Here is a 27250-nt window from a genome sequence, read left to right as displayed (position 1 = left end):
CAGCCTGACCAGAGGGAAACCTTCATCCAGGCTGCTGCAAGGACAAGGGGCAGTAGCCCTGAGGGATGGTCTCCCCATCTCCTGACACCTGAACATAGAGACAGGGTGATCCTCTGCAGGGGGAAACAAAGCCTGTCCTCCCATCCCTTTAGAGGTAACTCCTCGCCTCCCCAGAGAGATGCTGGGCTGCATTCTGAGGGCAAGAGGGCAACCTTAACCAAATGCACGGAGGGTCACTCAGCCTGGCCCACCCCTCCTTTGCAGGACCCTCCTTCCATGCCACAGCTTTTAGCTACCCATTAAGGAGTACTGTAGCTCCCACTCATCCCTCCTCAGGGGCAGCACACTGAAAGAGCAGAGGCAGACCTCTGGGTACAAGGATAGAGAGCTCACCCATTGTGAGTGGCATGGTGTGGAGAGCCTTCCACAGCACCGACCGGGCACTCCTCAGGGCCACTGCATTCTGGGTGTCTCCGCTGCCGGTCCGTGGGCTCAGTCCATTCACAAAGGCCTCCTCGCTCACCCCCCGAGCCATGGAGAGGAGGATGTCAAAGAAGAGGGACAGCTAGTGACAGGGACAGAGCGGTGGATGAGGGCAGAAGCGGGCACAAAGACCTGCTGACCCAAAGGCTGGGCACCAAAACATCTACCCATAGTGCCAAGCCAGTAGACAATTTCCAAGTTATGTGATGGACTACCCATCAAGACCTTTGACAACGGAGAGACTTTGGTCAGGAGTCAGAGGGAGGGACACCCCCTTCCTGGCTGCCCAGGCTGGACCCCTGGCATCTCTGTGGGCAGCTTCTCTCTCTCCCCAGCAAACGCAGTCCATCCTGGAGCAAGTCTTCCACCAGCCCCACTGCACCTTCCATAATCCCCAAGTCTAGGAAGCCATTTGACCCTGGAGGGAAGCAGGCTCACCTGGATGGCGGGGGCTCCTGAGTCCAGCCCAAGGTAGGTGCAGGCGTTGAGGGGCGGGATGACATGGGTGGCAAGGAGCTGCTCTGCGGCTTCGGAGGAGGAGAAGAAGACGATTCCACACACCTGGTCACCACCATCAGTGGGAGAAAGAGGGAAAGAGAAGGAACACAGGAGGGAGTTACAGCATGGAGCCCCCCACTCCAAAACCCCAGACCTTGCAGAGTGAGGGTCCTGTGCCAGATGAAGTGAGGTGGGGTGAATGCAGGGGTGAATGCCACACCCTTGCTGCCATGATGCCCCCATGTTCCCAGTTCATGACCCACTCTTACCAGTGGGACCTTCCCGTCTGGCCCCACACACTGCTGGATTTGGTCTTCAGGACTTTGGTAGAGGATGTCTTGCACAAACCCCTGCAGAGAAAACAGCAGGATGAAACCTCCGTGTATTTAGGGGGAGGGGGTGAGAGAAAGAGACAACACCCGTCCTTTGCTGCCCCACAGATCTTTACTCTGGAGTTGTGGAGGGATTACGAACATTGGTACTTACCCGTGATACGTTCATTTCCAGCAGACGAGGGTCCTAGCATCCTGTATTCTGGGTTTAGTGCCTCCTATTTGCTCCTGTAGGCAGGGACAATAAACAAAAGACCGGCCCCTATTTAGGGAGGAGCTAGCCCCTCTGAGCCTCAGTCAATAACAAGCCAAGCGACTGGTAAGGTAAACCAAGGAACTGAACTTTAGTAACATCAGCTAAGGGTTAACTAGCACACCTTAGAAAAAACTAGTCCAAGAACAAACAAGAACTCAGAAAACCAATCCAGCAACAAGAAGAACAAGACAGGTCCCCCAACAGGCAGGCAGGGTCAGAGGCCGCAGGCAGCACCCGGATGGGCAGGATGCTAGGACCCTTGTCTGCTGGAAATGAACGTATCACGGGTAAGTACCAATGTTCGTTTTCCCAGCAGACAGGGTCCTAACCTCCTGTATTCTGGGATTTACAAAAGCCCTCTCGAACTGGGAGGGAAGTGCTGCTAGAAGACTGTGGGCCCCGACACAATCTGTTGGAGGACCCTCCTTGTAAATGACGCTTCAGCAGACTGAGACACGTCCAGTTTGTAATGTCTTATGAAGGTCGAAGGCGACTTCCATGTGGCCGCCCTGCAAATGCCTGACAGGGAGGCGCTAGTGGCCAGGGCCGCAGAGGCAGATGCACTCCTGGTTGAGTGCGCCATCAACCCCTCGGGTGGAGTGAGATCAAGAGTTCGGTAGCTCTCTTGAATACAAGACCTGATCCACCTAGTCAGAATCAAGGCAGATACCTTGCACCCCAAAGAGCCCTTGAGAAAGGAAATGAACAACATCTCAGATGACCTTAAGGTTGAAGTCCTCTTGATATATATTTTGAGGGCTCTGCGCACATCCAATGTGTGCCAGGTCGTTTCCAAGTCCTTCTTAGGATCGGGGCAGAATGAAGGCAGGAGAATGTCCTGCGATACCTGAAAGGCTGAGTTGACCCTAGGCAGGAAGGTAGGGTCTGGACGAAGGCACAATGAGACTGGCTTAAAAATACACAAGTCCTTATGTACCGACAGGGCCCCAGCTCTGACACCCATCTGGCGGAAGTAATGGCTGTGAGGAAGATGACCTTGAGGGAGAGGTGTTAGAGGAAGGCCTCCTGAAGGGACTTGCTCGGCCCAACCGTCAGCTCCTTTAAGACCGTGTTCACGTCCCAAGATGGAAAACGATGTCTGGAGGGCTGGGCCCTGTTGGAAACGCCCCTCAACAGCCTCTTAATGGGAGGATGGCTGCCATTCTATCCACTCTCTTATGGAGCAGAACCAATGTGATAGCAGACATTCTGCTATTCACAGGGCATTTTGTTTTATTTATGTTTAAAACAGCCCCAACTTCAAGCTGGGGTTTACAGCTTAGCCCTTTTAATCTCAGGCAGGCTTATAGTAACCTGGCTGCACGACAGAAGCTGGCTTGGTCATCAACTCCCTTCCCACTTGCATAGGTAGCTGGGAAGGGCAGAGGGGCTGCTGTGGGACATGGCTCTACATTTACCTGAAGTACAGTGGTACCCTGGGATACGAAATCACCGCGTTACAAAATTTCCGGGATACGAAAAAATTAAATAGGAAAAAACTGTTTCGGGTTACGTTTTTTTTTTCCGGCTTACGAAAAAAATTTTGGTGCTTTTCGGTGCTTTTTCGCATGAAATCGCGGCTTTCAGCGCTAGCGGCTATGGCTTTTTCGGGTTGCGAAATCTTTCGGGTTACGAACGGCGCCGCGGAACGAATTATATTCGTAACCCGGGGTACCACTGTATGTCTGTGTCCTGAAAAAGGATAATCTCTGATGGAAAGGAGAGGCCAAGCGCTCAAGCTGCTCCCTCAAGAGTGCTATAGTTTGGGGCAGCCAAACACAATTGGGGGTGAAGGGAACTCTCCACCCATGATATCCACAAGTGGTTTCCCCCTTTTTGTTGTTGTAATTTTTGGGGAGGGAACACAGGAGGATTTGTATCCATGTGCTCTCTCATAGAATCCTTGGGTTGGAGGAGACCCCAAGGGCCATCCAGTCCAACCCCATTCTGCCATGCAGGAACTCTCAATCAAAGCATACCCGATAGATAGCCCTCCAGCCTGTGTTTAGAAGTGGGTGGCAGAGGCCATGCTCTCTCTGGGGAGGACATGAAGCCATTTTGTGCTTTTTTGTGGGATGCTCTGAGGCAGCCAAAAAAGACCATTTTAGAGTCGGAAGCTTCAGCTCCTGCTGGGCCAGGTCCAGCTTCCTTTACAGCCATGTGGCTGTACAACAAAGGAGGAGTCCTCTGCTTCCTTACACACCATCTCATTATAAGAATTCAAAATGAATGTGCAGGAGCCCTGGCAACACCGCCATGTGTTTCCCAGTCTGCAAAAGGATCCCCCACACCTTTTGGGGTCCTGGGTGCCATTGGGGCCAGAGATGAGAAGGAAGGGGGAGACCAAGGGTTTATGCCCCCATCTGCCCTCCTGGCAGAGTCCCAAACCTTATGCTAGGCATAGTGCCTGCAATGGCCATGGCAGAGGCCTCATGGCAATACCTGCCCTGAGCGAGGGTATTAGATCTGGCAAAGGTTCCTTGCTGGCTAGAGGGCCCCTGGTACTCACCTCTTCTCCTGTGTCTTCTGGCTGGCTTGCCTCTCTGACCTTGGCCCTGTTTCAGGCTGTGCAGAGGTGATGCAGAGAAATCCTTTGCCATGGCTTTTGGCTGGCCTGTCCTCTGAACTCTGGCCCAAATGGGCTGAGCAGAGATGCTGAGAAGGGAAGTTTCCATGACTTCTGGCCAGTTTCCTCACTGATCCCTGGCCTTAAACAGGCTGGGCAGAGGTTATGTGGAGAAACAGAGGCATGGAGGGGAAACTCCTCACCATCTGTTCCCACAGTTCCCATGTGCTGCAATGCTGTTTGCAGAAATCTCCTGTGCTCCCACCATGAAAGGGGGCAGCTTTGGAGAGGGAGAGTCATTGGCACAGCTAAGACCTGTCTCCAATCCTGGGAGCCCTTGCCACATTAAGTCTTTCTTCATGCTTCCAAGGCAGCAAGAGAAATGAAGAGAAGCTGCAGAGCAACAGCAAACACATCCCAATGGTTCTTCCTCTGAAGCCAGCTCCCTCTGTTGAGCTGGCAGACCCTGAGCTAAGGAAGCCTAAGCTAAGGATGACCCTTAGCCAGTGCTCTTGGGGTCCTCTGCCATAGCCACCAAAGGAGGGGGGAAAGGCAGGAGAGAGGAGAAGAAGGGAAGGCCAAGAAAACTCTCAAACCGCTTTCAGAGAAAGGAAAAATTTTGCTGGCTCGAAGAGACACATCCTGCTAGGAGCTTAGGCAGGAACAAGACTGGGGCCCAGGGGGCTTAGCTCCTCCCTATATAGGGGCCGGTCTTTTGTTTATTGTCCCTGCCTACAAGAGCGAATAGGAGGAGCTTAACCCAGGAGGTTAGGACCCTGTCTGCTAGGAAAAGAACAAGAGTGCTGCAAGTGGAAGTGAGCCATGCTGCAACATTTTGTTGCAGTCTAAATGTTTTTTGGGGTGGGGGCTGGCTGCAGTGAGAACAGCTGCCCCTGGCAAGCTGGTGACACCTGCTTACCTGATCATCAGCCAGGTAGACCCCATGCCGGCTTGCATAGGAGACGCTGCCAGGCACAGCAATGACTCTAGCCCCCTGGAATCCATGCCAGTCAATTTCTAGAAAAGAAGGAAGCATAGGTTTTCATCAGTGCCCATATCCTCCTGGCCTCCCCCCATATATAAGCCCCCCACCACCAGCTGCCACTCTCCCTGTCCTGCCAATAAGTTTCTGCCCTCTCTTTATTGCCTGTAAATAAGGGTGATCACAGAGCTGCACAAAAATAAGGAAGGGGTGCATGAAAATCCAGGCTAAATCCAGATTAAGCCCAATTGGGGCAGGTTCCAGACAATCCTTGGAAGAGGCCCCCTTCCCCATCCGTCCACCATTGCCTTCCCACACCCTTCATGCGCCTGTAAGGCACACTTACTGGGCACACTGGGCACCGTGAGAAGCATATCGGTGCTGCAAACCCAGACGCCAGGCGGGGAGCCCCTGCAGACCTGGAAAGAGACGCAACAGATTATGGGGATGGGCCTGAGCTGTCTGGGAAGTCCCCTGCGGTGCAGTCCTCCAAAACGGGAGCCAACAGCAAGGTGGGCTTCCATGGAAGGGTTCCCAGGAAGGAGGTTGGGGGATCCAGCCATGTCTGCCTCTCCAACATCACCACCATCATCCCCCACATCGCTGGCCATGGCTGCTGCTGTGCTCCTCACTCCATCCCTGCTTCTCTCTCACTTTTTTTCCACACGCACCATTTCAAAAGAGAACGGCTGGTTCAGGACCAGAGATATCTCTTGAGTGAACTGTGGATGACTCCAAACCTCAACAGAGACACCCTGGTTTTCATTTTTAGTCTAATTTGTCTTTAGCAAAACCTGGATGACTCAAGACTCTTGTGCTGCGACCAGTAAATTTTCAGACTAGCTTAAATGCAGATTTTTGAAAGAAGAAACAGCAAGACCACAGAAGCACAGAGATGCTGATGCAGGGCAGCCAGGCCCTGGGAATGGCGGGGGGGGGGAGCTACCCTGAGCCTACTGTTCCCCACATCCTGGCTTTCTGGCCCCACAACCACCAGCCCCACTTCTGCAAAGCCACCTGGCTCCATAGAGCCCGGCAGGGTCATCCTGTTTGACATGAGGCATGGGACATTCGTCCAAGGAAAGGTGACCGGTCCACCTTTTCCCACCCCGCTGAGAACAGCCCATAACTGGGACCCTCCGCACTGACCTGCTGCGTCAAAGTGGCCAAGAGGTTGTCCAGGTTGCAGGTGAGTGCCTCCACGGGGGCAGAAGGGTCTTCCAGGGGGAGGCAGGTGAAGGCCCGGCTGCAGTCGTCAAAGGAGAAGTCCCGGCCCTGGCAGGACAGGTAACAGGTGGGCCAAGGAAACAGTGGACCACAACACGGAGCGGGGCCTCCTCGGCCATGGCACAACAACTGCCCCTTAGAAGCCCCACTGGCTTCTGACAACGCTTCTTAATATGGCTTTTAACCAAAGTTTGAGGTGGGTCTAACAACTGTATTACCAGTATGTGGCTTTAAACCCCTTTCACATCTTTTAAACTGTTAAAATGCTTAACATGCTTTCCAACAGTTTAAACGATCCTTTACTGTTTTATATCATGTTAAAATGTTTTAAGGTTACAGTATTTGATTTGCAGGCCTCCCTGAATTCTTGCAATATACAGCAGGACACATTTCAAGAAACAAATCTTGAACTCTGGGGGACCTCCGTCCTGTGCCTCCTGGGGGCCTGATCCTGTTCAAGGAGGGGATCCAGCCAGACCCCCCCCCCCTTGGCCTGAAACAAGCCCTGACCCCCCAACTCACCATGTGCAGAATAAGAATCCAGGCGTCCTGCAAGACGTCAGACGTGACCACCTGAAATGGAGGGCAGCTCTTAGCAAGAGAAAGGGGTGAGAGTGGCAGGCAGAAGACCTCCTCCTTGGCGCAGCCCTGTGGCATGGTGCCCCCTCGCCCCCAAAATACAATGTTGGCCTTGTTTACAAGTCGGGGGGGGCGTGACTCCTCAACCAAGGCTGAAAGGAGGGTCTGGGGTCTTCTCAACTCAGCCCCTCACAGACTCACCGTGTGTCCAGCCCGTGCACTCAGGTGTTCGGCCGCCACCAGCAGAGCGTTGAGGGTGGCTCCTCCACTGCCCACCTGGACCTTGGGGTCTTCGACCGTCAGCAGGATGGGGTTCCGTCCCAGGAAGCCCCGTGCACGGCGCACCTCCAGCTCTGTGAGCACATGACGAGAGGGTCTGTCACCACACATGGGCAGAGCGGGGGAGGACCTCCAGCTTCAGGCAATTATAATAGATAGGAAGCCACAAAGCCCCCCCCCCCCCCCCATGGCTGTTGCTTCTTGCCCGCATCTCCAGCCCGGACTCCTGGCTTGGCCTCCGCAGGGCCAGGAGGGCCACACAGCCCCCACCCTTACCTTTCTGGAAGGCAGAGACACTGTCCTTGTGTTGGCAGGTGAGGACCACCACTGTCCAGTCAACCTCTTCACCAGCCATGGCTGCAAAGTAAGGGCTCCCCTCCGTCCCGCTGGGTCTGCAGGGAAGAAGCAGCCAAGGGGGAGAAGGAGGGAGATTAGTCAAGAGCCCCTCAAGCAAGATGGGGTGGCTGGGTCCCTCCACAGATAGCAGAGAGAGCCATCAAAGCAGCCCTGGGTCTTAAAGGAGACGTGACTGCTCACAAAGCAACAGGGGTGGGGGGTGCAGGACCCCAATCTGGCCTCCCCTCTGGACCTCCAGCAGAACAAGGAGGCTCTGGGGGCAGGGGGCCTCCCAGCCCCCCCCCCCACACCCCTTGCCTCTTTGGGTGCGTCCGCACAACTGCAGAAATACCAGTTTGACACCACTTTAAGGGCTGTAGCCCCATCCTAGGGCATCCTGGGATTTCCAAAGGGCACGGTGTCTCACCAAGCTAGAAATCCCACAAGACAAGCAGATACAGCCAAGGGGTGTACGCACTGCGGAAATAAATAATGCAGTTTGACACCACGTTCTGTGCTGTCTCTCTGTCCTTGGAATCCTGGGATCTGTAGTTTCCCCAGGTCTTTAGCCTTCTCTGGTCAGGAGTGACTCACCAAACTGCACTCCCAGGATTCTGTTGGGATGGGGTCAATGTGGGGCCAAACTATATTATTCCTGCAGTGTGGACACACTTGGAAGGGGCCCTTGGCTCTCCCTTTCTTCCCTGATTTAACAATAACCCAGCCCCCTTCAGTGCTTTCAGTCCTGGGCCATGGCTCTGGAGAGCCGGGTTCGAATCCTGCGGGTGACTCTGGGCAAGAAGTCACACTCTCTCAGCCTCAGAGGAAGGCAAAGCTGACAAATCCCCGCTGACTCTGCTGGGAAACTTGCCAAGGATGGAAGCCCTGGGACTAGTCACCGGATGCAGCCCACCGGAAGAAGGGGGCGTTACATTGTGGCAGCCAACATCCGCTCCGGGGAGGAGGGAGGGTGACGTCACAGATGACGAAAGGGCTGGGGATGCTGGGCGTTGCAGTCCAAGGGAGCCACGCTTCCCCAGCCTCCCTTCTTCCAGACAAAGGATGCATCCACACTGGAGAGATAACCCGGTTTGGTACCGCTTTAACTGCCTCCCTGGCTCAAAGGCTATGGAATTCTGGGAGTTGGAGTATGTTGTGGGGCCTTCCTTCCTTAAGCTCCGCTCCGGGCCCACAACAAACTCCAACTCCCAGAATTCCATAGCCTTGAGCCAGACAAAGAGTTAAAGCGGTGCCAAATTGGGTTATGTCTCCAGTGCGGATGCTGCCCAAAGGTCCCCAGACTCCCTTGTTACCTCCAGCCTCAGCCTCAGAGCCGCTTCCGCCTCGCGGGGCCTTTAACGCCGTTGCATCCTGGGAAACGTAGTCCCTCCTCTCTGCCTGGCAGGTAAAAGGGGCGGGGCGGGGGACTCCATTTCCCAGGAAGCCCCGCGCCCTGCCCCCAGCCCCCCTTCTATCTGGACTGCAAAGCCCACTCCGCAGCTGAAGCCCTAAAGACTCAGCGCCCCCTCCTTCCCCCGTCCGGGAGGAAGTCCTCCATCCCTAGGAGGACCAAGAGGGAGGCGGGGGTCACCCCCCCATTGGTGCCCCTGGCCCCCGCATCCCTCCTGGACCTTGGGCTCCTCCTCCGCTTCCCTGGCCCTACCCCCTCCCTGGCCCTGGGCTCCGCTGCGCGAGAGGGAAGAAGAGGAGGGCAGGCCCTTGGGGGGGTCTCTTTCCGGGGGGGGCGGGGGGTGTTTGGGGGGGCGCCCGGCGGGGGAGGGGCGTGGCCTCCGAAGGGGGAGGGGCTGCTGGGCTGGTCCTCCTCCTCCTCCTCCTCCTCCAGTCTGTCTCAGCCATCCTCCCCGAAGGAGGAGGAGGAGAGGAAGGCGAAGCCACGGAAGCCTCCGGGCCACCAAGGAGCCCCCCTCCCGGTAAGAAGGAGGCCCTCACAGCCTCCCTCCGACCCCCATCTCCTCCTCCTGTCCAGGAGGGCTCCCCAAATGGCCTCCATTTAGAGGGGGAAGCCCCGGGGGAGATGGGGGCTACCTGCCTGCCCTCCTGGCCCCCATCGCCCCGCCCCCATCGCCCCCTCCTGGCTCCCCGGGGCTCCTCCTGAGCATGCGCAGAGGGACCCCTGCCTCCCTCCCTCCTTCTCCTCCAGGACCTGGAGGGGGGGCAGTGCCCGGCTGCCCCTCCCCAGCCCAAACCCCCTCCTCTCTCTCTCTCGAGGGGGACGCTGTGCCTCCCTGGGGCCAGATTCAATGGGGGGAGATTCGTTTGAGGGGCGGGGGGCCCTTTCCAGGGAAGGGAAGGGAGGCCGCCCCCCTCCATCCTTCTCTCTCTCCATCCTTCTTTCCCTCCATCCCTCCCTCCCTTTGGCTGGAAGAGAAGCCCCCCTGCCCAGAGAAATGGCTGCAGGGCTGCCCAAGGGTTGGAATGAAGGTGGGAGTCCGAATGAGGACTGCAGCTCCCATCATCCCCCTAGAGGCACATCCGGCGTGGAGGAGTGCTGGCAGCTGCAGTCCCCCGGAGCAGGGCCGATGCAGAGGCTGCCCAAGATCCTGGCTGGCTGTGGCAGCCTTCCCTCCTCCTCCTCCTGCCTTGTGGACTGGGATCCAAACAAGGGGCTTCTCCGAAATGCCTGAGTGGCCACTGGGCTGCCTGGCTCTCTCTCTCTCTCCCCTTTGGGTTGCGTATCCCATTTCTGAATGTAGCCTCGACATGAATGGCCAGAGCAGCCCCTTTTAGGGCAACGGGGAACCCTTGCCTCTGCCTTTCGAGGCCCAATGGGCCCCCGCGCCTTCCCATGCAACGGCCAGTCGGGGCTTTGCAAGAGGCAGCAAGGGAACAAACAGGCGCCTGATCCTCTGTGGGCGATTCTGCCGGGGTCACATTAGGGGAAAACCCTTGAAGTCATTGCCTGGCTTTTTAAAAACCTCAGCCTGCTCCAAACCAAAGCTGCATCCACACTGGAGAAATAACCTGGCTTGGCACCGCTTTAACTCTGTCTGGCTCAAGGCTATGGAATGCTGGGAGTTGGAGTTTGTTGTGGGGTCATGAGTGGAGCAGACCTAGCATTGAGCCAAGTCAGTTAAAATGATCTCAGAATGAAGCATGTCTGCAGAGAAAGCAGCCCAAGGAATACCAAGGTTTGGGGATGGCTGCCCTTGGCCTAGGACCCTTCCTTCCCTTGGGGTGGCCTGGGTCTGGCCTTGGTGCTTCCGCATCTTGGGAAAGAAGTGGGAATAATGGGAAATGCGGGGACCTTTGCAAAGGCAAGCCGCCCTTTCCCCCCTTTGCCCTCCTATGCTCACCCCTTGGAGAGCTGGGCCCAATTCGGTCTCTTGGGGCAAGACCTGGCTGCACTGGCAGCAGCAACGCTTGGAGCAGCGGATGCCTCCTCAGCCCCAGGAGAGGTTTTTCACTTGGGTTCAGAAAAGGCTTTCGTAACCATCTAAAATTAGCTCTAGAGGCTGCGATGGACCATTTGTTTCTGGGTCTTGACACAGAGCAACCTTCCAAACGCTCGTCGCTCCTTTCTGAGTCCCCCCTTCCCCTCCATCCATCCCTCCTTCCTTCCTGCAAAAGGTTTAATTGTTCAGGGCCCTTGAGGCAGCTCTTTCTGGGACAGCAAAATCCTAGAAACAGCGGATGCACCAGGGATTGTTCAGCAGTAGCTGAACTTCAAGTGTTGCAGTGGGTATGTGTGTGTGTGAGAGTGTGCATTTGCACACGCATGTGGGGTTTTAAGGGAGCTGCTTCTTTGCCCAGCGTTTCCTGAGTGGGAAGCAGACATGCTGCCAGGCATGCCAGGGAATGCGAGCCAAGGCCCACCACCGCGTCACGTGGCCAGATGGCCAGCAGCCGGCTGGAGTGGCTTTGCTGGCAAAGGGCTTGAGGGCACTCTGGACATCCACAAATCCCTTCCTTGCATCTCTCCTCCTCCTCCCCACCCCTCCGCCCCCCATTTCAGAAAAAGAGAGAGAGCGCTTGAGAGGAAAGAGAGAGAGGCAGCATTGGGAAGGCATTGTCCAGATAGGATCCCATCTCAAAAACGGCTTGGTTTTAAAAAAGCTGGCTATGCATGTTCTGATGTGATGCCCACCCAAATATCTCGCATGGCACCAATCTAACCCTTGGCTTTGCTCTGCTGGGGCTGCCTGGCTCTCTCTCTCTCTCTCCCCTTCGGGTTGCGTATCCCATTTCTGAATGTAGCCTCGACATGGATGGCCAGAGCAGCCCCTTTTAGGGCAACGGGGAACCCTTCCCTCTGCCTTTCGAGGAACTGCTGCCCTTCTTGCATGTCCAGTGTAACCTTTATTTATGTATTGCCTTTCTACTCTCTCTCTTTCTCTCTCTTACTCAGACATGCACAGAACACATAGTGTTCCTCAAGGTTTTCAGAGATGTTCTCCCCCACAGTTTATTCTTGCAGAAACCAGTTGGGGATGAAATGAGGATGGATGCACTGAAGCCATCATTCAGGGTTGAGGCCATTGTTCCCAGGCAGCCTGGTCTGGGGGAACCAAATGGATCCTAATCGTGTTTCTCTGGGGCGAAGCTGACGTCCAAACTGGACCCTCTCTTATCCCCGAATGAATGGGGATAGCTTGTCAAGGCAGGCTCTGGGCTCAGTTTGGCCAGAGAATGGGATCTGCCCACTCAGTGCTGGGAGCCAACTGGTGCTCCTCCTGCCATTTGTACATGTTTTGAGGTTTAGGGAGGGGGAAAGTGTCAGAGAACGGCACACCTGTACCTTCCCTGCTGTTGGTTCTGATGGGGGCTGTGTTTTTGCCAAATGGGGGGAAAGAGCTGGGTTTGATCGCAAGGCTCTGGGGGGCCTTTCCTGGCAGGGATTTCAATGGAGGGAGACTTTGTATGTGTTGCATGTAGGAGCCAAGGGAGCAAGATTTAATTGTGCCAGTAAGTACCTTTCTGGGCATTACTCTTTAAAAACCCAAACAAGACTGGTTTGTCCTTGGGGTGCAGCCCTGAATTTGGATTGCTTTGGCTATGGAGGAAAGAGTGACCTCCCCCCAAAAAGAAAGAAAGGCAGTGGATGGGGCAGAGAGAAAGAGAGAGGAGGTGTGTTTGAGACCTTCCTCAGCAGCTTCAAGGACTTGGGCTTCTTCCATGAAAGCTGGAAGTCAAGTGTTGTTGCATCCACTCTCTGAACATGCAGCTTTCCAGAGACCTCAGAGAAGCATCCGGATGAATGGCCATTGTCTGGGCTCTTGGCAGATGATCCACTCAGGGAGGCTCCCATGCGCAGGCAGGCATAGGACCGGGCTTCCTCCTTTGTGTAATCTTTGTTTGTTGCCTCGGGTGTGTTCTCCTTCAACGCTTCCCCCTTCCTTTAGCTTCCTTTAGGAGTGGGCTAAAGGGGCTGGTGGCGCAACAGAGGGAGATTTCTGTGTCACCAAAAATGAGTACAGCGAGTGCGCACTTGCATGCTGCATGCTGCCTTCCTTAAGTGCCCCTTGGCCCTTCCAGGTTTTGGGGTAAGGAACCGCTGCTGGACCTTTGCTTGGCTCTGCTGGCGCTGGGGATATTTTGGGTGGAGGCAGAAAGGGAAGGAAAGGGAAGCAGTGAAAGTCGGGGCCTTCAGCTGGGAGAAGGGCTTACTGTCTCAGCCGCATTAAGTGTAAGCTGCCATGCAGGAGATCTGCAACAGAAGATCTGAGAAAGGCTGCAGAGGGGCACTGGGGGCCCTTTGCACTGACCCCAGGAGCCTCTGTCAAGAAAGGGCCACAGACCCTCCCGCCAGATATTGGTGGATGGCAGCTCCCAGCATCCCTCGCCCTCCGACTGCACTTAGGTAGTGGCCACCTCTGGCCCAAACGCTCCTTGCAGAGGAAGCAACAAGCGATGAACATTGGCGCTTATGAGAGGTGGGTCGAAACCCAGAAGAATGCCAGAAGCACATGAACCCAAGGGCAGCTTCCATTGCCCTCTTCAGCCACTGGCCCAGCCGTTGCTGCTGGACTGTGACTCCCATCAGCCTGAGTTCTCTCAAGATGGAGCTGGGGTTTCTGCCCTTGGCTTCGAGTGGAAAGGATCTTCCTCTGTGAGGAGAAGGCTCTGGCTGCCGAGAGCCTCTCCAAGCCCTTGGACAGTTGGACAGCCCTGGAGAGTGTGGGGGAGGCAGCCTTTGTTTTGTCCCTCAGTCCAGCTATTATGAAAGAAAAGGGCCTTTGTTGTCTGCCATGGCCTCCCTCCATCCGTTAAACACATGCTTCCCTGGGAGGCTGCTGCTGCTGCTGCCATTGCCTTCCTGACAGAGGCCTCCTGGGCAGCTCAGTCCCCTCCAACAGCAAATCCAGAGTCCTAGAGTTGGAAGAGACCTCCCTCGAGGGCCATCCAGTCCAGCCCCCTGCCATGCAGGTATACACAGTCAAAGACCCCCAATAGATTGGGGGGTCATCCCTTTTTTTTTTTGACTGACCCCCCATTTCAGCCCCCCCTGAAGCTGTAGCCGAGTCAGTTAACAGGAAGAGAAGTAAGAGCAAGAATCCTCTTTGGAGGCCTGGGAGCGCCATTTCAGCCGTGCGTCACGTTTGAACCTCCACATCTTTCTGGCTGGAAAATCTTCCTGTATTCCTCCCCCCCCCTTTTTTTCATAGCCTTGTTCCCAGATTGTGTGTGCCACACATGTGCCAGGGGTTGTGCGGATGCACATGCATGCGCAGCTCTCGCCCTTCCAGTCTTGAAAGGCCCTTGCCAGACAGTATCAGGAGGGGTTTCTTGGGTGGTTTCTTCTCCAGCTTTGGCTCAGCCTGCCAGCAGCGTCTCTTCCAGGGAGATGGGGCTGGGAGGCTCCCGCCGGCTGAAATCTTCGCGCGTCTTTTGCGCTGTTGTGACACGCTGCTGGGTCTGGGTTATCAGCCTCCGCCTGCTGCCTTGTCTGGGTGACTGAGTGCTTGCCAAGGGAAGGCGGGCAGGAGATGGGCAGAGAGATGCTCCGATCTGATAGCAGCCCAGGCTGGTCCCGGAAGAGAGAAGGAGGCTTCAGGAGGTGGTTTCTGGCCCAGGGAAAATGGGTCGCCATGATAAAAGAGGGGAAGAACTGTGACATTGCGATGACAAGGTGAAAGGTTTGTGCCACAGAGTCACAGGCCATTGCATCAACAAGACGGGCAAGGTCTGTGCCATCCGCCAGGGATTGGAGGATTGCAACTGCTGGGATGAACAGCCCAGTGACATCTGTGCCCCAGCGGCCCCCATCCCCACATGCACATGATAAGGGGAGCCAATTCCTCGCATGGAGCATACGCTGGAGAGGTCTTCGGAGAGAAGACCGGTTTGGCTGCTTCTAGCTGGGAAACCAACTTGAGAACGGGCTTTTTTGCTGTGGTTTTCCTGGTGGCTCTGCTATTCTACTGCTGACAAAGCAGGAAAGCCTTGTGGCACGTCATTGAAGAGATGCCAGTAATAAGCACCTCAGCCTTCCTGGTGCACCAACCTTTTTATTTATTCTTTTGATACTCATGGGTTTTTAAAAAAAAATAAATCAGATGTTGCCGCCATTTCTGTTGCTCACTTGTTCTGTTTTCATGGCAAGTTGGGAAAGGTTGGGAACAAGAGCTCTTAGGGGACGATGGGCTGTGGTTGACAAGTGGGGATCGTGGCCTCTTGGGTGGGACTGAGGATTCCTGCAAGGACAGGTTTTGGAGAAGCAAGGAGTTGCTGGGAACCTTTGCAAGAGCTTCCCAGTCCTACTCCAGAGCCGCCTGCAGCTCCTCTCCTCTGGCCTGGCTGGAACATCTGAATTTTCCATCGCAAGTCTTGACAGGCAGAGAGCTGGCAATTCCTCCTTTTTCCTTGGTGCATTCTTTCTCTTTCTATCTCTGTATGTGGTAGGCAAATGAAACTTCTGAGTTTGCATAACTGATTCCAGTTGCACAACCCAAAGTTCTGGAGCTGCATTTGCTGCAGAATGCCTTGCTGGGAGATCCCCACCGCCAGCTTTTCAGATGATGCTTTTGGGTGTCTGCTCCCAAGAAGTTCTTTTCCCTTTGCCCTCTTTCACCTGGTTTGCTTGGATTTGTTCATGTTTTAAATTACAGGTTGAGTCTCCCTTATCCAAAATGCTTGGCAGCAGAAGCCTTTGGGGTTTGGGTTTTTTTTTCCAGATTTTGTAACACAGTATTTGCATATGTATGAGATATCTTGGAGATGGGACCCAAATCTAAATAAACCCCAAACGCATTTATGTTTCATATGCACCTTATACACATTCCCTGGAAGTAATTTTATATACAATGTTTTAAAATAGTGTTGTGCATGAAATCAAGTTTGTGTACATTGAGCCATCAGAAAGCAAAGCTGTAACTCTCTTAGACTCACATGTGGACAATTTTGGATTTTGGAATATTTTGGACTTTGGCATTCCAGATGAGGGAAACTTGACCTGAGGTATATCCTGTCTTTTCTTTCAAACCGGTGGTCAAAGAGGCTAGCCATGTTCGAGAGAAAAGACAGGATAGAAATGTAATATGTATACAAACAGTCAGGGCTCTGCGACTCGCCTTGGGAAATGCAAAGTGCCTCCCTTTGCAAGACACCGAACGGTTTGAACGCCATGTTCTTTGCTTCCGTTGCCGGAGGCAATTCATTCTAGGTGGAGAACCTGGCAGTGTTTTGGTCCCCACAGAGATCTTGCATACATTTAAAGTGGCATTTGACTGGGCTGGGTATTAAGCCCTTTATGCTGAGGAAAGGGTAGGTGAATGGGGGCCGTGGTGTGGTCCAGAGGGTCTGGAGCTCCATCTTCTCCAGCCCTTCCTTTCCCTTCCATGGTGCGTATGTCTGTCTGCCTGTCTGGGAAGAGAGTGGGAGATGGGGGGTTTCTTGTTTGGGAGAGGGTCATCTTGTTTCTCCAGAGTTTGTAAGAAGCTGTCTTTGCAGCTATATGTCAATGCAATTATTTTGAGATGTTTGGGATGGGATGGAGGAGCTGCTAGTGTTCCTTCTTTGGATTCTGGAGGTCTTGGCATGCACATCTCTTGTGCGGCTGACCAGAGGTGGACAGAGCGTCACTCTTGTGTGGGATTTTTGGAAACGGTTCTGTCCTGTGGGCCCTTTTCTCCTTGTTTTGCTTGTCCTCACAGACATATTTCAGGAGGAAACTGCAGGGATGTTGTTAGGGAGAGGAGACACCTGAGGCCAGGGAAGGTCTTGCCTCCAGTTAGTGGGACTCAGCTGGAAATGCGGCCAGGAAGCAAGGCCAGCAAGACAGAGCCAAGTCCAGGGGCCTGTCTAGATCTGTAGGCTTCTGGAGAGAGCCAGTGTGTTGCAATGGTTCGAGTGTTGGCCTCGGACTCTGGAGACCAGGGTTCGAATCTGCACTTGGTCCTGGAGGCCCACTGGGTGACTAAAGCAAACCTACCATGGGGTTTTGGGGCAAGATTTGTTCAGAGGAGGTTTGCCATTGCCATCCCCTGCTAGGGTTGGCATTAGTTGGAAATGAATTGAAGGCACAAAACCACCACAACAAAAGGCAACTCTATCAGGGATTTTTCTTAGCAATACCTCTTCAGAGAAGATTGGCCATTGCCTCCCCTCAGGATCCAGATCACCCAGATTTCCAGGGAATCCCCAAAATAATGCTGGTTCTGGCGGAGGGGAGCAACCTGTTCAAAGGAGGGGTGCTTTGAGAGGAGGAAAGGCTCTGGCGCTGGAAGCACTGAGAAGGGAGCTAGCAGGGCATGGGAAGTTAATTTTGTTATACTGCTCGTTGTTACTGCTAATTATTATTAACTTTGATTCTTTCCCCAAAACTGTTACATGCTGAGATTGAAAATGGAATGTTTTGCATTGCTCATTGCTTGAGGCTGGGGGCTAGCGTTAACAAAAGGGATGGGGTCGAATCTGGAATATTCCTGGGAAACTGGCTCCCAAAATGTTGCTTTAAGCCACAAGAGGAGCATCATTCCCAGGCTTGACCTTACTTTCAAAACATAACCTTGTCCTGCACTGATCTTTGTTCCTTCCCACCAGGAACTCATTGCAGCAGCTCCACCTTTGGAAACATGTTCTTTCCAAATCATGGGAGCAAAAGCCTTGGTGCAGAAGGGCTGGGGACTGGGACCCGCCATTGGGAGTCACAGACTATAAAAGCTGGCAGCAGAGGCTGAGCTCTGGCTGGCCTCCAGCCCCTGGCCTCCCCCATTCGCTCCCATCGCTTTGTGCTGCTGTTTCCGGTGGGAGAGGAAGACCCCCGTCTGGGTTTTGCAATCGCTGCTTCCTGCCAGCTGCCAAAGAGGAGGGTCTTGTGGCTGCAGCTGGAGGCAGCTGCCTTGGAGGCGGGTGGGGGTCTCTCTTACCAGACCAAGCCAGAGGCCAGCCTCCCCTTTTCCTTTGTCTGGCACTGCCCTCTGGGGCACATGGGCCCCCTCTGTGCTCTTCCTCAGACAGTGCCATGCTGATGGGCCTCTTTCTCTGCCCTTTTAGGACTTGATCGCTGCAGGACTGTCTTCTTCCCTGGGCCAGCGGCAAGCAGAGAGGGATTATGTGAGAGCCAAATGCGGCGGCAGCAGAGGAGGCAACAGTGACGGCTGAGAAGGAGCCAGGCTGTGGCTCTGGGCCTGGCAGGCGCCAAACGGCAGAGTCTGCTGCTCCTGCTGCAAGGCTGAGCCTGTGCAGAGACTGAGCCTGCGCACTTGCGTGCAGCGTATGCATGCATGCATGCAGCAGCCAGGCAGGCGGAGGGGGAGCACGCAGGAGGGAGTGGGGAGGGCCACCCGAGTGCCAGCTGCCCACCCCACACGCCAGATACAGATGTGCGCAGCTGTCTCCTAGGCAACAGGAAGCAGAGCCCCTTCTCGCAAGTGGGGCTTTACGATGATGAGAGACTGCAGAGGTGGCAGCCACCGGCTTTGCGCCAGGGAGGCCGCGGCATGGGGATCCCTCTCCCAAAGCGCCCCGAGGAGGACATCGTTGCTCTGAGAGACAGCAGCGGCTGCAAATGGCCGGGTGCCCCCGCTCTGTCCGAGCCGAGGGCGGGTGGTGAGGCCTGGGCCCAGGGGCAGAAGGGGCCATGGCATCCTCACCCTCCGCTTTGGTAGATTTCCCTCCAAGAAGGACAACGATGATGGTGATAGTGACAACGACGACAATGGACTTGCCTGGCCGGGAAGGGAGAAACCTTTGAGGGTGGTTTTCTTGGACTCTAAAAAGAAGGCTGGCCTGTGCCAGCAAGAACTACAGGCTCCTCCTGGTCTTCCCCTGCAGAATTTGCAAAAGGCTGAGATTTCCTGGGGGAGTGGATGCGTGCCCCCGGATGAATGTAGGCAAAGCCCAACAGAATATTGCCTGGAAAATTGCCTGAATTGCTCTGTCTCTAGCGCCTGACGCCGGTTGCTGTTGGAGAGCCGGTCTCTGCACCCTCCCTGGGACTCTGCAGGGCCCCAGTCCTTTCCTTCCCAGCCATTACCCTGCCCTGCACCCCCTTTTCTCCCACTTCTGTGGCAGAGACTCTGGGCCCAGGTGTGCCTCCCTCCTCACTTCTTCTTTTCCCTCACTGCCCACCATGAAGTTTTCCCTGCGCTTCTGGTTCCTCTCCACGGCCTTCCTGCTGCTCTTTGCTATGTCCCTGCTCTTCACCTGTTCCCACCACAGCATCGCCTACCTGGACCCTGGCAGCCTGGGCACTGGCGGAGGCATCCACAGGGTGAAGCTGGTGCCCAGTTATGCCGGCATGCAGCGCCTCAGCAAGGAGGGACTCTTTGTCAAAAACTGTGCCTGCCACCGCTGCCAGGTGGGCTCCAGCGACTCCGCATGGTTTGACGGCCGCTACGACAGCCGCATCTCTCCCGTCTGGACCAGGGAGAATATGGAGCTGCCCCTGGATGTCCAGAGGTGGTGGATGGTCAGTCTGGGGGCAGAGGGGCAGGGTCCAGAAGGGGTCTCCTCAGGCCAAGGGGGGATGTAGCTGGCTGCCATCCGGCCCAGGGACAAAACAGCACACCTCCACAGAGAGTATTAGTTGACCCTCTAGGATTATATTAGGCCAAGTAGCTTGTTTTGCAGAAGGATGCTGAACTCGCATATTCCCTCCTCTGCAAAATGTGAGCCATTTTAAAACAGTAACGAATTTGGTGATTATTGGTATGTAAGTGTGCTTTCTTCAAAATCTACCCAGGGCCATTAGTTTCATTAGTTAATTATTTTTAAAAGCTTGTATCCTGCCATTTAACTGTAGAACAAGGAGTTTGGGGTCTGCCTTTCTAACTTCTCTGCAAAGGCCAGGGTTAGATGCAGCCTGGGTTTGTTCAGCCATGGCTCCCAACATTAAAGGAGGCCTTCCAGGTGCTGAGCCTTTGCCCCAAAAGAGATGCAGCATGTTGGAGCAAAGGAGACACACTGGCCTCTGGAGAGGGAGCTGAGGGATTTAAACAGGTTTCAGGGAGCTAGTGCAGATTTGTCCAGAGCATACATTTCCCTTTGCTTTGCTGCTTTTTGTAAAAAAGAAGAGGAACCCCTGCAACCTCTGGCAACGTTTCAAGGGATTTGAGAGTAGGAGAGCGCATGGCATGCTCCTGGCTCTGCTCAGACCGGTTCCTCCTTCCTCCCCAGATGCTACAGCCCCAGTTCAAGTCCCACAACCTGAACGAGGTCCTGAGCAAACTCTTCCAGATTGTCCCTGGGGAGAACCCCTACCGGTTGCGGACCCCCCAGCAGTGCCGGCGCTGTGCTGTGGTTGGCAACTCGGGTAACCTGCGGGGTTCCGGCTATGGCAGGGAGATCAATGGACACGACTTTGTCATGCGGTGAGTGAGCGAGAAGTCGGTAGCGAGGAAGGGCTGGGCAAGGGTTGGCGGTTGGCTCTGGCATTGCCATGGGGGAGCTGGCAGCCCACTGGCCATGTGGTCCTGGAAGGCAGGTGGATGTTATCCATGCCGTCTTCAGCTCCGATGTGTGAGGGAGGTGGCCAGGGTGTCTTTGAGGTCCTTTCCTATGGGTCAGCCTCCCCTCTTGGTATCAGATGGGGGTTCTTGACTGAACAGAGAAAAAGAACCTGAGATTGCTGCTTTCTGATACCTGTGCATTTGGGTTTTGTGGCCTAGATAAAGAATTTTGTATTTGTCTTAGCTGAGTTTCAGTCTATTCTATTACTTTCGATCCAATTTTCTAATTTATCACAGTCTTATATAACTCTACTCCTATCTTTTAATGTGTTAGCTGCCCCTCCCAATTTTGACTTAATAAGAATTCCCTCTAACCCATCATCTAAGTCATTGATAAAAATACCGAAGAGCCTTGGCCCCAAGACAGAACACTGCTAGAGACAATCTGCTAGAGATTTCTTCCGGTTTCAGGCACAGCCATAGATGATGACTCTTTGGACGCAGTTTTCCAAGCAGATGTGGATCCAGCTGACAAGTATCCACATCTTTTCCACATCTGATCAGTTTGCTAATGAAAATATCATGGGGGACTTAATATAAGTTTGGGGCAAAAATAGAAAGAAGCAGCATGGCCTCCAGCCCCGTGCCTCACATCAAGAAGTCACTGGATGTAGGACATGGGGAGATCTGGCAGCTGGGGAGAATACTTTTACAAAGCAAAGTCATTTTAAGAAGCAAGAGAGAGAGTAAATAGTCTTTGGAGGGTCAAAATTAGGACAGTCGCATCATGGTCTAATTAACAAAGTTCCTTAGAGAAATGATGAGATTGGGGAGAACACCAAGCAGGTCAATTTAGCAGGACAGAAAAGGGGGTCTGGCTTATTCTGAGCTGATAAGAGTGGCCCTGAAAGGACCATTGGGAAGTGGTGCCCTCCATTGTGTGGTCAGCCAAGGCCTGGGCCCAAGGGACCAGGGGGAGAGGAAGAAGGGGGCTTGCCCCTTGGCAGACCCATTTGTCCTTGGGGGGGTTGGATGGGCATCACACCCGGGGCAGTGACCAAGCACTTCTTCCTTCCCTGCAGAATGAACCAGGCTCCCACGGTGGGCTTTGAGGCGGACGTCGGGAGCAGGACCACCCATCACTTCATGTACCCAGAAAGTGCCAAAAACCTGCCTGCGAATGTCAGCTTTGTCCTTGTGCCCTTCAAAGCCCTGGACCTGCTGTGGATCGCCAGTGCCCTCTCCACCGGCCAGATCCGGTTGTACGTCTTGGGGCACCAGTAGCGGGGGGGGGGGGTGTGGAGGGGGGGGGGGGAACACAAGATTTTTCCCTGCTCATGGGTCTTCGTTGGAGAAAACACAAGGACCCCCCCCCCCCCGTCACTTTCCAGATGCAAGAAGCAAAGGGCACTGAAGGGCAAGCAGCTTAGCAGCGCCTTAGGGAGATCCCCAAATCTCAAGGGGGTCCTTTGCCAAAATGGGGAGGCCAAATGATCTTTTTAAAAGCAGGGAGCAAGCATTTACTTTATGGGAATCCGGCGAGTTCAGCACATGGCCATTGACCGGGAGTGGGCATGAAACCCAGGGAGTGATTCCTAGAGGTTCCTGCTAAAATAGCCCATTTTTGGGGGTGCTGCTCGATTGCTTGGTTCCCAGTCACCCCCCTTTCCCCCCTGAAATCCATGGTTCCCTTGAAAGTCCCTGGGGAAGAAGGGTGTCTCATTCCCTCTCCTCTCTTCCTTCCAGCACCTATGCCCCCGTGAAGCCCTTCCTTCGGGTGGACAAAGAGAGGGTAAGGCTGGTCCCTGCTTGGTGCTTCCGGCGCCTGGGTTGGAAGTGGGGTTGGAAGCGGGGTGGCCGGGTGGGAGCTGTTGTAAAGGGTGCCCCTTACTCTTGCATGGCTCCTCTGGCTTCCAGGTCAAGGGGCTGCAGTACCCACCTGCTTTTGGTTCCATAAAAGAGGGTGGCAGGGCAAGGCGCCAGGCTGCGAAAGGCCCTTCCACCCATCCATGGAGTGGAACTGACTCTGGGGAGCATCCCAGCCCCATGGAGGTTGATTGATTGGTCTGGGGCATTTTGTGTCTCTGGGTTGTAAAAATGATTCCATGTTCCTTTACTTGGATCATTCTGTGCTGCCTTTCAGCCAAAGTGGTTCCAGAAAGTTGATCTACAAACAAAACAGAGAAACAACAGAACCAGACCAATAAAAGGTTAAGACAGTTAGGAGCCAGCCATCAGAATGTTTCAAAATGGCGTTGAAAGAGCAATTGTGCCACTTTGTGGTAGCCTTTGGAACAGCTCTGCCAGACCAACAACTGGCATCATTGGCCCCAGACAACTCAAAGAACTGGTTATATATCAGAGGAGGAAAGGTCTGCAGTCAGGTGTCTCCATAGTTTGCAAGCCAGACTGTCCCTCCTGAACTGGAGGTCGAAAGTTGCCCCCGCTCTGTGGGCAGATGGACACAGAAAAGGGTCGTGGCTTACGCTGCCTTCTCCCTCCTCCTTTAGGTTCAAATCTACAATCCTGCTTTCTTCAAATACATCCACGACCGATGGACGGAGCATCACGGACGATACCCGTCTACGGGAATGCTGGTGCTCTTCTTTGCATTACACGTCTGTGACGAGGTCAGCATTGGTTCTGGTTGCAGTTGTTGTTGAAATCACCAGAAGGAGGTCTCTGTTCAGCAAACATCTTTTCCCTTTTTGTGGCATTCACAGGTGAATGTCTTTGGCTTTGGGGCCGACAGCCGGGGCAATTGGCACCATTACTGGGAGAACAATCGCTACGCGGGGGAGTTCCGGAAGACTGGGGTCCACGACGCCGACTTCGAGGCCCACTTGGTCGATGTCCTGGAGAAGACCAACAAGATAGACGTTTACCGTGGCAACTGACCCTCCAGCACTCCAGTTCCCAGCTTTGGCCTGGATCTGAGGGGCCTGCGGGGTGGGCTCTCCTTCCTCCTCACCAGTGGCTGAGAGCGGGGTTTCCCCTCTGCCCCGAGGAGCATGGGGGATGCAGGGCTTTGGGAAGAGGTTCAGCTGAAAGAGGACAGGAAGGGGGGCATGTGGCCGGGTTCGGACTGAGGTGGTCTACCAGCAGAAGAGGCGCTTGCCTCAGGGGGCTGTGCTTTCAAGGTCCCCTTTCCTTTTGCCAAAGGAAGGTGCCGTCCAGGAGGACACGAGGAGGCAGTCAGCGGTGGCTGGAGGAGGAAGGAGACCCTGCAGGTGGCGGCTGAGAGTTTCTCCACTTTCGGGGATGGATTCCCAAAGGCCTGGTGGGCTTTCTTGGGCGCTCCCAGCTGAGCTTGACTGCTTCAAGAAGCACTTACATCTCAAGAGACCTTTTTTTAAAAGAAAGCAAACAGTATCGGCAACTACAATCAACTTTCCTTTGATAAGTGGCAGTTGCCCAGAGAAGTCCCTTTTGACTCTCCTTTTTGTATTTTCCTGCTTAAAAAAGCAGAGAGTGGTGTGGGATTGTCTTTGGTTTTCCATTTGTTGGAACTCCAGAAGATGTTGGAGAAGGCTCTTTCCCTTCTGCACTTCCTCTCTTCTCTGGGCTTCTGTGGGTGAGAGGATGGACAGTGGCCAGGCGGCAGGTGGACACTGGCCTTTCTTTGCCCTGGGCTGAGCAGGTGGCCAGTGGGGCTGAGGAATGGGCAACCTCCCCTGCCTTGTTATAAGGCCTGAATGTATGCATGGGGATGGGTGATGCATGCCGAAGGCACTCAGGTGGTTGGACCTTGTGGCTTTCCCTCCCTTTCTCTCTCTCTCACTCCTTCCCACCTTCCTGAGGTTGGAGTAGCCAGGATGGTCCCCTGCCATGGCACACCATTTCCCATGAGCCCGCTCCAAGTCCAGGGATGCTTGTTCCTACCCTCCATCTTTTTTCTTCCCTCTTCTCACATGTTATTCTTCAGAAAGACGAAGAGCTGCTGGACTCCCTCAGAGTGTGGTGGAGTCTCCTTCTTTGGAGGTCTTTAAGCAGAGGCTGGATGGCCATCTGTCGGGGATTCTTTGACTGAGAGTTCCTGCATGGCAGAATGGGGTTGGACTGAATGGCCCTTGGGGTCTCTTCCAACTCTATGATTCTATGACTCCAGAGCAGGTTTACTAATCCCTTTTCCCCCCTTTTGGTCCTTGGTCTTGCCCCTTGGAGAGCTCCAGGAGTCCAGTAGGGAGTTTGCAGAGAGTTCGCAAGGGCAGCCCTTGGCATCTCCAGCCGTTGGCATCTCTCTCTGGGTTCCCCAGCAGAGGGAACTGAGGCCAAGTCAGGGCTGCCTTTTGGCAAAGAGAAAGAACAAGGGTCTCTTTGGGGTAGGATCTGGCAGTCCCCAGCTCCCCCTCCCCCTTGCCTTCCAGAATTTATGTCCAATGTCTTCTATTACATTTTTGATGACCAGGTTTTCCTGAGATGCTGAAGAGAAGCTGTTAGAATTGCACAGATGGGTGCCATTTTCCTTTGGGGCCTTTCTGTGTTGGTCTTTTCTTTTGCATTCCTGGCACTTCTCTGGGGAGAAAGAGGGTCCAGAGAAGTTGGCCATGGAGGGGGGTCCTTTCCTTTGGGGCTTTGAGGGGAGAAGATGGCAAAGGGATTGACTTCTTTGGTGCTTTTGGGTACATAGTTTTGGGATACAGAAGGACCAGATTGGGTGAAGGGCTCTTTTCCCCTTCAAAAGTGCAATCATGCCAAACAGTATTGAATACATATTCCCCTTTTCCTGTTGTTAAATTATCTAGAATGAGGGAGTTTGAGACGGGGGGGGGGGTCCTCATGGTGACTTAGTGTTTCATGCCCCTTCCTTCCTTCCTTCCTTCCTTCCTTCCTTCAGCTGGGATGAACCATAAGAGAAGGCCGCCACATACCTGTCTTTGCGTGAGGATCGGTGCCAGAGACTCGAGAGCCATTTTCTTGATTTCAGCTACAAAACCCGCTCTCCAAATGCTCTGCTAATGGCCTCTAGTCGGACGGCTGGTCAGTCTTTTGTAGTTGCATGTTTGATCAGATGTTCAAAATGAGTCAGTGTATTTAGAATGGCATTGAGCTGTCATTTTGTGCCATTCTCAGGCTACGTTCCTGTGATTGCCGTAGGCGTGGGCAGCTTCATCTCGTCCCCCACCTGACCTGCTTTTTCTGCCTCCAGACGTCTGGGCATTGAAGGGTGACTGGGGCAAGGCTCTTGGCTGCCTTGGGCTCTGAAGGTGGGCTTGGTTTTGCTCTCTGGGAGCTTCTCCTCTCTCTATCTCCTGGACCCCCATCTCCGTCTCTGCAGTTTGGGCAGCCCCTCCTTCCTCAGTTTCCCTTTCTGCTGCTCTCTTGGGCATATTGCATGGAGGGCAGGGATCTTTATGTGTGAAAAAGGGTCAGGTGGCATCCGATGTGGTCAAGTGCTGGCAGTTCTCCTGCCCCTAAGCTTCTGACTTAGCAGCCCAGCAGAGCTCCTTCTCTTTGCAGTGGAGCCACCAGGGCAGGAACAGCAGGTGGCCATCTTTCCTTCCGCAACAACAGGGCCAGTGCCCGATCAGCAGAAGGTGCCCACTGCGCAGTGGGGCTTGGAGATGAAAAGAAACACCACGACTTTTCTCTCTTTCTGGTGCATGAGTTGCCCTTTCCATCCTTGCAGGAGTGCAGATGGAGAGCAAGGAGGTAGGCAGTTGGGTGGCAGTGTTGTGAGTTCAATCCCAGCCGGGGGCTCAGTGGCAACTCAGCCTGCCATCCTTCTGGGGTCACTAAAATTAGTACCCAGCTTGTGGGGGGCAATTTGCTTACACATTGTAAACCATTTAGGGAGTGCTGAAGTGCACTCATAAGCGATATAGAAATGTACTTGCTATTGCTATTGAGTGAAAGGTTGCCTCTGGGGAAGCTTGGGGGGCTGCAGAGGCTGGGGGCAAGAAAAGGTGGGCAAAGTGGGCTCCATCTGGGACAGGAAAAGAGGGGACTTGCTGTTGGGGAGAGGCGTTCTGGAGGTTGGGCACTCCTGGCTGGGTCTCGCTTCTGTCCTCCCCACAGGACCCCATGTATTGAAGGGTCTGCCATGCAACCTTTTCTGGAGGGCAAGGCACTGTCAGAGCAGGAGAGCATTTGCACAGAGGGCCTGGGCTGCTGTTTGTGTTGGGGGGGGGGGCACCTGGAAGGGGTGCCTTAATTTGGCTCCGTGCCCTTGGTTAGTGGTTTTGTCACCTGCTGTGTCTCTCTGTCCCTTCTGAGCATCCTTCCAGGCGAGGGGTCAACTGGAAGGATGGGGAGCCCACCCTCCGGGGCGAGACGCAGGAAGGTGGTCCCTGAGAGCCACGGAGGAAGGTCTCAATGGCTGGGTTTGGGCTGAGAGGGAGCCACTCTGGCAAAAAAACCTGGCCCCGTGCCACACCGAGAGGGGCAATTGTGAGGGTGAGGGGAGCCTCCTGGCCCCTTCTGTAATGCCCAGCAATGAAAGGCCAAGCCCTGGGTGCCCGGGTGTCTGAAGGAGCTGCTTGCCAAACCTTCCTGCCGCTTCCTAAGCTCCAAAGAACGGGGTGCCTTCTTCCAGCTGCCCTTCTCCTCCTCTGTGGGCCAAAGCCATGCCAAGGCCTGTTCTCCTGCAGCTGCTCCTCTGAGCCTCTGGCCGCCGCTGCCTTCTTTGGGGGGATACTCTTATGGCATGGGGGGTGGGATGGACTTGGGGTCACCTTCCCCTTGCAGACAAGCAGCCTGCACCTCTGGCCGCCCCCTCCCCCTGTTACTATCAGTATTATGTGCACTTGCGCTACTCCCCCCAACCCCTTTTGTACTTTTTGACTTCACCGGCTACAGTTGGGGAAAATTAGATTTATTTTGTGTTTGGTTGTATAAAATAAAACCTCTACCTTTTTCCTTTTA

At 54.3% G+C, this 27250-nt stretch overlaps 2 protein-coding genes across 8 annotated transcripts in view; one reads left to right on the top strand and one right to left on the bottom strand.

Annotated features, from left to right (window-relative positions):
- The window catches only part of FCSK (fucose kinase), a 19836-nt gene extending 10601 nt beyond the window's left edge, over nucleotides 1–9235 (bottom strand). For 2 of the 5 annotated variants that reach the window (XR_006105165.1, XM_042480845.1), the window contains exons 1-10: nucleotides 8852–9234; nucleotides 7479–7594; nucleotides 7125–7276; nucleotides 6867–6917; nucleotides 6267–6392; nucleotides 5464–5536; nucleotides 5055–5152; nucleotides 1251–1331; nucleotides 922–1044; nucleotides 394–565 (exon numbers count right to left, since the gene is read on the bottom strand). Coding sequence is in view for 4 of the 5 variants with exons in the window: in XM_042480845.1 (XP_042336779.1) it covers nucleotides 394–565; nucleotides 922–1044; nucleotides 1251–1331; nucleotides 5055–5152; nucleotides 5464–5536; nucleotides 6267–6392; nucleotides 6867–6917; nucleotides 7125–7276; nucleotides 7479–7557 (955 nt within the window). In the remaining variant the exon portion in view is untranslated. Of the gene's footprint in view, nucleotides 1–393; nucleotides 566–921; nucleotides 1045–1250; nucleotides 1332–5054; nucleotides 5153–5463; nucleotides 5537–6266; nucleotides 6393–6866; nucleotides 6918–7124; nucleotides 7277–7478; nucleotides 7595–7851; nucleotides 8016–8851 lie in introns of all 5 variants that reach the window. The other 3 variants (XM_042480843.1, XM_042480844.1, XM_042480841.1) reach the window with 3 other exon arrangements.
- On the top strand, nucleotides 8919–27250 carry ST3GAL2 (ST3 beta-galactoside alpha-2,3-sialyltransferase 2). 3 transcript variants are annotated; one of them, XM_042480857.1, is made up of 7 exons: nucleotides 8919–8943; nucleotides 17991–19407; nucleotides 20115–20308; nucleotides 21469–21648; nucleotides 22133–22178; nucleotides 22897–23016; nucleotides 23110–27250. In XM_042480857.1, the coding sequence occupies exons 2-7, from the start codon at nucleotides 19069–19071 to the stop codon at nucleotides 23281–23283; spliced, it is 1053 nt and encodes a 350-aa protein (XP_042336791.1). In that variant the 5' UTR covers nucleotides 8919–8943; nucleotides 17991–19068; the 3' UTR covers nucleotides 23284–27250. The 3 variants fall into 3 exon arrangements, with proteins under 3 accessions (XP_042336791.1, XP_042336789.1, XP_042336788.1); XM_042480855.1 differs by lacking the exon at nucleotides 8919–8943 and adding an exon at nucleotides 9334–9469; XM_042480854.1 differs by lacking the exon at nucleotides 8919–8943 and adding an exon at nucleotides 13445–14625.

Source organism: Sceloporus undulatus, chromosome 8 (assembly GCF_019175285.1).
Source record: "Sceloporus undulatus isolate JIND9_A2432 ecotype Alabama chromosome 8, SceUnd_v1.1, whole genome shotgun sequence".
In the NCBI taxonomy this organism is placed as follows: domain Eukaryota; kingdom Metazoa; phylum Chordata; class Lepidosauria; order Squamata; family Phrynosomatidae; genus Sceloporus; species Sceloporus undulatus.
This window is presented reverse-complemented; position numbering and strand designations above follow the sequence as displayed.